We start from the raw sequence: 10424 nt of genomic DNA on the forward strand, positions 1-10424 counted from the left end.
TTATAAAACAGGAGTAACTAAGGAGGACAAATCCAAGCCACTAAGGAGAATTATGAATCTTACTTAAAAAAAAAAAAGAACAATGATTGATCAGGATATGTGATAGCTGTAAAAGAAAAGAACGAAGAAAAACGATGCGTGGAAATAAACGAGTGAAACAAGGAACACATGTGCGTTTGTGAAATAAAATATATTTATAAAAACAAAATTAAACGCGTATAAAATAATACAGGTCGTAAATATTATACTTCTCTACGTCTCGATAAGTTCTCTTTTCGTTTCTCAACCTTCTCTCACTCTCGCTCTCTTCCGTTTTCATCTTACGTTTACGTCAGCTGCGTGCCGCAAAAATACGAGAACGAAGAAACATATACATGTACAAAAAAAAAAGGAAAAAAAAAAGGAGGAACAGAAACCGCGTGTGCGCCGCAAAATATAAATGTTACACATGTTCGTTCGGTTGTTTTCGCTCTTTCACGCCGGACTTTTCGCGCGCATTCTCTTTTGGAAACAGACAAACATCGTCGCACGATATAACTCTCCACTCTCATTTCTTTTTTATTCTCTCGCCTTTCCGCTCTTTATCGCACGTTACTCTACTCTATATTTTGTATACATATAATATATATACTATATATATATTCGATTCTCTCGCATTCTCTCTCTCTCTTCTTCGCTCATTTACACACACAGACACGCGCGTGCGCGCGCGCACGCTTATTCATCCGTTTACAATTTTCATCGACGCACTTCATATTATGGCACAAAACGAGGAATGGGCGTGCATGGAAATACTTGTATATTTTATCGGATACAAACAACTACTTCCGCTTTACCTTTCTTTCGCTACCTGATCCTCACTCTCTCTCTCGCTCTCTCTCTCTCTCGCACACACGCGCAATCGCCAATTTTCCCTTGCACACGCAGGCGCTCTTGCGCTCTCATGAATTATTACTTATAATCTTTTCTTTCTTTTTGTTCATAGATCTCTCTCCTCTCCTCTCTCTTTCTGTGAAATGCCCGCGAAATTAGAATCACACGTTTCAGGGGGGAAGCACACAAGGTTCTATTTTACGTCTCCCTCGTTATATCGTCTCTCCTGTTCTTTTATTCGCTCTCCTTGTTTTTTGGCACAACCAACGACAGTTTGGTACCGTGTGTGTATACATATATATACACATGTATGTATATATAATATATAATAATAATACAATAATAATAATTTCGCACTGCGCGTGCCGGAACAATATTATTTTACAACTTACAAACACGCCCTCACGGAACGAGTGAAAAATACCAACGATACGCTTTTCTCTCGTCGTAATAATAATATCCATAATGTAATAATATTAATAATAATCGTACAAGAAACAAGGGAAACGCGCCGTGTCGTCCGAAATAAAAAAAAAAAAAAAAACGAATCTATAGGAAAATATATACTCGCCGGATCCTCGTCGGTACGCGAAATCACCGTATTACAGTTTATTTCGCGATTAAATGCCCAAAAGTGGATAGATTTCGTGACGCGATTTACTTCTCCCTCGCTTTCGTCCCTACCATCTCCATCCCTTCCTCGCTGTCCCCTCTCGCACCGCAGGATCGAAGAGATTCTTCCTCCTCCGTTCTAAAATTCTCTCCGTTTCGCCGCTGACCTCCTCTCTCAGCGGCCTTTTCCCTGCGAACGCCATATTTTTCACCCTAACCGTTCGTCCTCGCGCTACCATCACGCTCGAACTATACACCGCCATTCGCAAACAAAAAAAAGAACCGAACGCCTGACAATGATATGATTTCTATCGGAGAGACACGCACAGCTTCTCCCGATCTCGCGGTTCGCTCGATGACCAGCGCGCGGCAAGCTGCTCTCCTCCAGTTTCTTCCTCTCCCCTCGTTTTTTTTACTTTACGATTATTTAATAATAAAAACTGAGTGGTACAGTAATACTGTTTGATATGTCTCTAAAACGTACATCCATCTCTACGACCCTCCCCTTCTCTCTCTCTCTCATCCGTCTCTCTTTCTCTCGCTTTTTCCGCTCGTTTATATTAGATCCTATATTATGTATAATGTTCTATTACGCGCTCGTACGACCGGCGGGCGACCCGAGGAACTTTGACGCGAAATCGAAAGAGGGAAGGGAACGTTTCTTCTCATTTTCTTCGATTCTCTTTATCCTCTCGTTTACTGGCCCGATTTTGGAAAATGAGTGAAACATGTCACCGGGAGCGGTGCGCTATCGATTGAACAACGATTAAAAAACGTGAGAGACTGTCGTTCAGAATGACGGTTTATTTCAGAAGAATTGGAATGAGAATTTGAAATATTACAAGACGGGGGTCGCGAAATAAAGAACGAAAGGGTGAAGTACGTCGTTCCGCCCGCGCGGATGCGCGCTCTGCTACTCTCTTTTTTTTCTCTCTCTCTCTCTCTTTTTTTTTAATAACATTATTATTATTGCATTGGCTCTTTCATCTTTTCTTTCTTCCTTTCATTCATCGTTAAATTCCTGAACTCTGAGGTAGTCTGTTCTGGGTGTCGATATTACGTAGTAAAAATGGCAAGAGTGCTATATAATTTATCGTCTTTATCATCTTCCTCTTCTCTTTTTTTTTTATTCTCGCTTTGTCGCTTTTAATACGAAACAACTAAAAAAAAACAGAAACTCGTGAAAGGACGTATTACGCGTGTACGTGTGTTGTATGTATACGTGTGTGTGCGCACGTGTTCGCTCGCGACTGCGACCGATACAATATAATTACGCTCGATTCTTATGTACAATTGTTCGGCTGCTCCAAAATAATCAGCGGACCTCGATACTGGACAACGGACGAGTTAATAAAAATCAAACGTTACGCGCTCCTCATTCAATGCTTAACCCTTTCGCAGTTTATTAAAGTGAAGTATACGAAACGACGGGATCGAAACAACTGCGTGCTCGTCCCTGACAACCTAGGTTACAATTTATTACTAGAAATTCAAGAAAAATCATGCTCAGTGCCTTGTAAACGCTGAATAAATTCATACTTTCCATCCAGTCGGACATCGTTACGGCGGAACTAAGAAAGGGTTAGTTCACCTAGCGCGGGTGGCCCCCCCGGGATACCAATTTTATCTAATTATTCTGAGCAGTAGATACATCGTAGACGGATGCGCGTTCCCGAGCGAAAAACGTTCGGACGGGAACGCGGACAGAGGAACATCGATAATAGGGAAACTTAAGGAAAACGATCGCGCTTTTTTGTCAGCCTGCATACAACAAGGAAACAATTAAGCCTGCGCCACTCGCGAGGGACGGGGACTCGCCATCCTCGCAACAACAACAAACGAACGGAAATCACTAAAAAGTAATTGCGCAACGCGTCACCGCGGTGCGACCATTGGACGCCTCGGGTTGATCGATTAAACGATGATCAACGGAAATAATTACGCGTAAACACGTTGTGTGTATCTTGTCGCGGCGTGGTCAACGTTTACTTTTGCGCGTGTACGAGTGTGCATGTACGGTGTGTGCTCGCGGTGTGTACGACGAGCTGTGCGTAGCTCGAAGGGAAATTCGCTCGTGTCGCGTGAGAGGACAGGCGCGATCCTGTTTCTCCGTCGATCGGCCCTCGTTTTGCGGCCAATTAATCGGCCATTAATTCATCGCGGCGCGACGCAATTAGAGGCACCGCGCGCCGAACGGGATATCCCGACGAACGATTACCGATCGATCCGACGAATTGCCAGCGGCTCGCGAGTGAGACGAGCCCAAATTGGTTCACCCGCGCGAGCGACGATCTATTCTTCGCGGGGGATGATCTCTACCGAGACGCCCGTGGAATTGAATCTAAATGAAATCTGAACGCGCGTATCGTCGCTTCGATATGTATTGAATGACCGTTTCACCAGGCGAGGAGTATCGCGCGCTCCTGTCGAGTACGACACGAGCAAGATTCAGTCCGGGCGACGTACAATTCGGAACTTAGGCTATCTTAACGCTTAAAAATTTGTGCGACTAACGCGGCGACGATCTGTGAAAAATTCTACCCGCCGACCACCGGCGTTCGCCACTTTGGAATGTATGAAGGTGCACGGAATGTCAGCGTAGTCGAGAGGATCGTCCTTAAAACGAATTGTATAAGACTTACGAAACGAACGTATGAGGAATTTTAATATCTTTTATTTCACCTCTCGATTGCATTTGAAGAGCAGCATCGCGAACAGGAGTCGCGGGTAAGCGTGCCGTCGCGCGGGTAAAGATTTTCACCGCCCGAACATCTCGCGCGTCCCCCGTCGCCGCGTCTTTTCGCGATCACCTGTCGATCATTGTTCTCCACACTTCCCCTCGCTCTTCCTCGATAAAGTATGCTATGATACGCTATAAAATACGAGTATTATGAATAGGTTTCGTAATCACTTTCTAGACGATATTCAAATTGAGTTCAATTAATTACAGCGACGATAATAATTAGAACAATTATGTACGCCTATACATTTAACATATTTTGTACAATCGATAAGCTTCGAAGGTTCGACGTCGCGGTCAGAAATTTCCATTGCGCGCATTCTCACTGTTATCTCGCACGGGCGCGCGATCTTTCGACGTGTTTCAGTGGTGAGCGTTGCCGGGTTAACTTTAAAATTCATGCCGCGATCCGTGGAGCCGAGCAGATCGACGAGAGGACGTGGAAAAAAAAAGTGGCCCGCCCGTCGAACTTTCTGGGATCGACTCCGCGTGCCGCGTGGTTCGATTCATTGAACGAGGATCTTTCAAAATCTTTTTAAATACTCGGATCACGATTAAAACACTTGAGAGGCCCGCTACGCGACACGATCTAGCTGATGCAGGATGCGCGTCGCGTTGGATCTCGATTCGGTGGTCCCGACTCGAGGTCAAATAAATATTACACCGTTGAGCAAAAAACCAATATCCTGCGGGAGCACCGTTGCTCTTCGCGAGTACGCGAGATCTAGCCCCTGGACAACAACGATACGAGTCGGAGAATTTCGAGCCGCGTGGAAATTTGGATGACAGAGACATTTTCGTCGGGCTGCCTTAACCGAGAACTATCATATAATAAATACAAATTTGATCACGATCGAACGGGTGGTTTGTTTTATGTGTGTGTACGCGTGTGTGTACACTTGAGTCCCAGTGTCTCTGATCGATAAGAGCACGCTAAAAGTTCGATCGAGGAATCCGCACCGTGTGTACCGTCTCGCGATATTTACGATCTCACCTTTTCGCTGGCAATCACGACGATCGAAACACCTCGAGCCGTCCGCCGACGATGCTCGTCCCCGATGACTCGTACCACCGCGGAATCACGCCCGTAGGTGGATGTTGTGGTTGTTGGATTTCTTTTTGTGCGTCTCGAGGTGCTTCATCATGTGGTCCTTCCTGATGAATCCCTTGCCGCAATTATCACAGGCGTACGGCTTTTCGCCAGTGTGGAGGCACATGTGCCGCCTGAGGTCAGTTTTGTGGTTGAACTGCTTCGGGCATATCTCGCACTTGTAAGGCTTGTCGCCGGCGTGCTTCTGCAGGTGCTCCGCGTGCAGGTACTCGAGGGGGAACCTCTTGCCGCACTGATTGCATTTGAACGGCTTGTCGCCGGAGTGGAAGCTCTTGTTGTGTTGCGTCAGGTAGCAGGCCTTGTTGAAGACCTTGTCGCACTCGATGCACTTGTGAAAGCCGTCCTGAGAGATATAGTGCGAGCCGGTGTTGGTGCTGGTCACCTGATGCTCCTTCGTGATCACAGAGTTCCCTTTACCCAATTTGTGACCCTTCTCGAACTGCCTGCCGACGTTCGGATTCAGCTCCTCCTTCGCCTGAATCATCTGCGGCAGATTGTTGTTCGTCTCGAGATTGTTCCGGACATGGTGCAGCGGTTGAGGCACATGATGGGTCTGGATCTCGTACTGCTTGATGATCATGCCGTCGGTGTTCGGCTGCATGCTGTCCACGTCCATGTTCGTCAGCGACTCGTACCGAGGCGGTGAACTTCTATACGGATCGTAGTTCGATCCAGGCGACTCGAACGATCGATCTTGAGGAGACGCGTTCTCCTCCGGACTTAGCCCCCCCACGTTAACGGCCTGCGGTTGGTTTTGGCCAATCAAGAACCCGGTCACGTTGAATTGAGTGAAACTCGGCAGGGCCCTTTGATGGTTGCTAAAGGTCCCAAAACCGGGTAGAACATCCTGAGACTGCTGCTGCTGCTGCTGCTGCTGATGGTGCTGCTGCTGTTGATGCTGCTGCTGTTGCTGCTGCTGGTGCTGTTGTTGGTGCTGCTGCTGTTGGTGCTGCTGCTGCTGCTGCTGCTGCTGATGTTGGGACTGCTGGTGTTGAGATTGCCCAGGAAGCGTTAAAGGCATCTCATTACCAGTAGTAGTTAGCTGGATGGTGATAGACTCCAGCAGGCCCGGGATGTTGGTAGTAGTTGTAACGTGGGGGGGCAAGGCGTTTGGGTACGGCTGATGAGGCATCGTAGTACCCCCCATCGCCGTGGGCGAAGCCATTGCTGGGTGGACCGAGCCCGGCGTTATGGGAGACGGCGAACTCATGTGGTGCGGATGGGACGAGCCCATTGGCGAAGGAGGTGGTGGGTGCATGGGTGACATGGGTGAACTCATGGGATGGTGGACCGGAAGCTGGCCCGGCGGTGAACCCATTGGCAGGTGATGAAGCTGCTGCTGCTGCTGCTGCTGCTGATGGTGGCCCAATTGGCTGGATGGAGAACCCATTTGTTGCTGGTGGTGGGCCGACATTGGCGATTGCGCCGGGGAATTGTGCGGCGGCACCATTCCGGAGGGCAAGTGCACTCCCGAAGGCTGCTGTTGCTGCTGCTGCTGCGTTAGCCCCGTTGCCGCCGAAGACTCGCTGCTGCTGCTGCTGTTGCTGTTGTTGGAATTGCTGTTGTTGCTGTTGTTGTAGAGACTGGTGGTGGTGGTGGGCGTGTGCAGCAGGCCCCTCGCCGCCTCTCCCGAGGGACCTGCCATCAAGTTTGGGGGACTCCCGGAAGAAGATAATTCTGGCGATCTCGATGGTCCCCCGCTCCTCCCACCTGAATGGCTGTCTCTACCCGGATGATGGTGCGCGCTGATCGGAAGGTTCGCTGGATCCGGCTGGTTGCTCTGCTTAACCGCGTTCTTGTGCAGCGTGGTGTTGTAGTGCCTTTTCAGGTGGCCCGAGCTGGTAAACCACTTGTTGCACGCGGTGCAGTTGTAGGTCTTTGGCCGACGCGCCTCGTTACTTTTCCACGATTGATTGGCTAAAGGAGGAGGTTTTGGCGGCTGTTGCAGGAGCCCACCGGCCATTTGGTGGCCGGGCATCGGCGGTTGCGTGCTGGTAATGATAGGCGAACCTGGATGTCGCGACGGTTCGACGGGCATGTGCTGACCCCGCATAAACTGTCCCTGATCTGGGAGCGGCGAAACACTGTCCATGGGGCCCATTGGCGACAATCCGGGATGATAATCGTGAGGCTGAGCGGCCGGTGGCCAACCCAGCATAGAACTCACCGAATGCGATCCCGCCCGTTGCTGCTGCAACGCCTGCTGCTGATGCATCTGCATCAATTCCTGCTGTTGCTGCTGGTGGAGCCTCATCAGCTCCTCCTCGTACCTGTGCGTCTGGACCTTGTGAGAATCCAGATCCAGGATCTCCGCCTGCTCCTCCGGCTCCTGCTTCACCTCCGACTTCACCGCTTGACCGCCATTGTAGTCGAAGCCAGTTTGGTGCTGCTGTTGCTGACCAGACTGCGGCGAGGACGTGTGCAGCTGCTGTTGCTGCTGTTGGCTCGGCTGCTGCGGACTGCTACCCAATTGCTGGTACTGATGCTGTCCGGGATAGCCACCGGGTGAAGTCGAGTGGTTCGACCGTACGTGTTCACCCAGCTGATTCGCGTCTTCGTACACTGCGCCGCACTTGTCGCATTGAAGTGGCGGGCTTCGAGGGCTGGTGGAACTGACAGAGCTCGTACGCTCCGGCGCAAAGTGTTGCTGATGCTGGTACGGATGATAGCGCGAGTAACCACCACCGCCACCACTACTACCGCCATTGTTCTGATTCTCCTCTGACGGCGGTGAATAATGATGGGGCAGGATATAGGCCGACTCGTTCTGCATAAAATAATTTGTCTCGCCGAACATCGGCGTCTGGAAATGGCTGTAACTCTGGCTGGTAGGCTGCTGTTGTTGCTGCGTTTGCTGTTGTTGTTGTTGCTGCTGCTGCTGCTGCTGCTGCTGCTGCTGTAGCTGCTGCGAGGACGTAGGATCTTGAGAGGGCGGCCTCGAGGAGGGCTCGCTCGAGTCCGCCGGCGCGGTCACGCTCTCGCGCTTGACGCCCACGTGATTATTGTGATTGCCAGCCTTGCTATTGTTGTTGTTACTCTCCTCCTGCTGCGCCTGGCTCGCCCACTGACTTAGCAGGTTCTCCTGGTGGTACCGCAGGTGCACTTCCAGGCTCTTATCGCTCTCGAAATAGAGGCCGCAGTCCTTGCAATGGTGCTCGTGATTCGAACTGCCGCCCACGTACTGTTGCTGTTGTTGCTGCTGCTCCACACTCGTCATCTCACTCATATTGTCTCTCGGTCTCTGCTCCTCTCTGTCTCTTCGTCAGACACCCGGCGCGGCGTTCCCGTGGACAGAAAGCCGCGTGATACCGTTCCACGGCCCCCGTGCACAACCACGTTGTCCGTAATACGTTGCACAACCGTACAGTCGTTATACACAGCGCGCGCGTACACGCGCCCGCGCGCACCGCGAAACTCCGACGAGAGTCTGTCCTCTGTGTATCGTTGCGGCGTAGTGCGTTTCACTCGTTTAAAATTCAACGAAACTGGGCCGCACAGAACTCGCTACGAGATCGTTTGAATGACACGGGAACACGTCTTGCCTCTCCCTCCTTTCAGCCGTCGACGACCGCCGATGACGCGTGTCTCTTCGCGGACAGCACATGGACGTTGCCTCGATGGAAGTGACGCGCGGAACTGATGGTCACGTGACGGATCGGCCGTGCTTTTGAACCGTGTGTCGCGGAGCGGGGAGGAATACGGGGGGAGGCCGAACGAAAAGAAGAAAAAAAAAAGGAAAAAAGAAAAAAGGCCGAGGTACAACGTGTTCTACATTTATCATATGATCGCACGTACGCCGGGTACCAAAGTCCAGATCAACCTCGTTCGCTCCACCTGGTGCGACGTCGAGCGTGTCACCGCGTGCGGCATCGTCGTCCTCGCATCGACGGTGTGCCGACGACCACGACGAACCACGGGGTTCGAATCGCTCCGATTGCTCCTTGGAACGCGTCCCTGACCACCTCGAGCGGCTTCCCCTTCAGCGGAGAGTGCGCCGTCCACCGACGCAGCGTTCGACAGCTACCGATCCTCCGGCGTGGCCGCGCGGACAGCGGTTGCTTCGCACAGGGAACAACGGCGCGCCGACACTGCCGAACCGAGATAAACAAACGAACAAAAAAACAAACGGCGTCGTAGCGCGTGCGATTTACATGTTGGCTTGATCCCGCGATCCCGCCGTCACACTCGTTCTCGGGCGATCAACAACGGACCCGTCGGCGAACAATCTCACGCGATCCAACCGAGACTCCTCGCTTTCGATTCATCGATCATCGTCACGATCACTTCTCACTTTCATCACTGATACCGTGTCCATGGTCCGCCACTGTGCGCGTCCCTCACGCGGTCACAACTCCCACGCGGGCCGATCTACCGGCTACGATCGAGGATGATCTCGTGCGCGATCGAAATCGAGAAAATCAACCGTGCATCCGTATACGACAACGGCGCGGGCACGAGAGACGAGCGATTTATCCTTCGAACAGCGATTGTAAATAGCCAGCGATCGGCCTCAACCTCATGTCCCCCTCTTTTCCTCCTCCTCCTCGCCCCTCTTCCGCCACGATCGCTAGCTAACTCACTCGATCCCTAGCTCTCTCTCTCTTTCTCCCTCTCTCACACGGTCCTATTCACACACTCTCTAGACCCGCGTCGTACGACCGCCGGCACTGTTCTGTCGGTTGGAATTCCGGAGTTTCGAGTCCTCGGGCTCGCGCCAAGGCACTGCTCTCCCCCTACTCCTCAAACCTTCTCCTCCACCCCCTCTACGTCGCCACTTGCTAGCCCTCGGACTGGCTCTTTCTAACCACCCTGACTCTCTCTCCTTCGCACCGACTTCGCCCCTTCTCCGCTGCCAAGTGCTTCGCGCTCCCTCTTTTTCCTACCTTCTGCTTCAACCTACTTCAACCTTCCGTCGCGTTTCCCTCCTTCTTCGTCTTAGTGCACGCCGATCTTGCTGTCCTCCTTCAACGTTGCCAACACGGATCCCTACTTCTCTGTCTCACGACGTCTCCCACTCTTCCCTTCTTTGGTTCACCAGTGGAACAGCCATCTTCGTTCGATCCTCCAACCTTCGCTAGTTTTCTCCCT

General features: G+C 51.2%; 1 protein-coding gene across 1 annotated transcript; it reads right to left on the bottom strand.

The window, feature by feature from the left end:
* Nucleotides 1-171: 171 nt before the first annotated feature.
* LOC143366345 (uncharacterized) lies at nucleotides 172-9994 on the bottom strand. Its single transcript, XM_076807382.1, has one exon. The coding sequence runs from the start codon at nucleotides 8560-8562 to the stop codon at nucleotides 5305-5307; it is 3258 nt and encodes a 1085-aa protein (XP_076663497.1). The 5' UTR covers nucleotides 8563-9994; the 3' UTR covers nucleotides 172-5304.
* Between the last annotated feature and the right edge of the window lie 430 nt (nucleotides 9995-10424).

This window comes from Andrena cerasifolii, chromosome 2, assembly GCF_050908995.1.
Source record: "Andrena cerasifolii isolate SP2316 chromosome 2, iyAndCera1_principal, whole genome shotgun sequence".
NCBI lineage: Eukaryota > Metazoa > Arthropoda > Insecta > Hymenoptera > Andrenidae > Andrena > Andrena cerasifolii.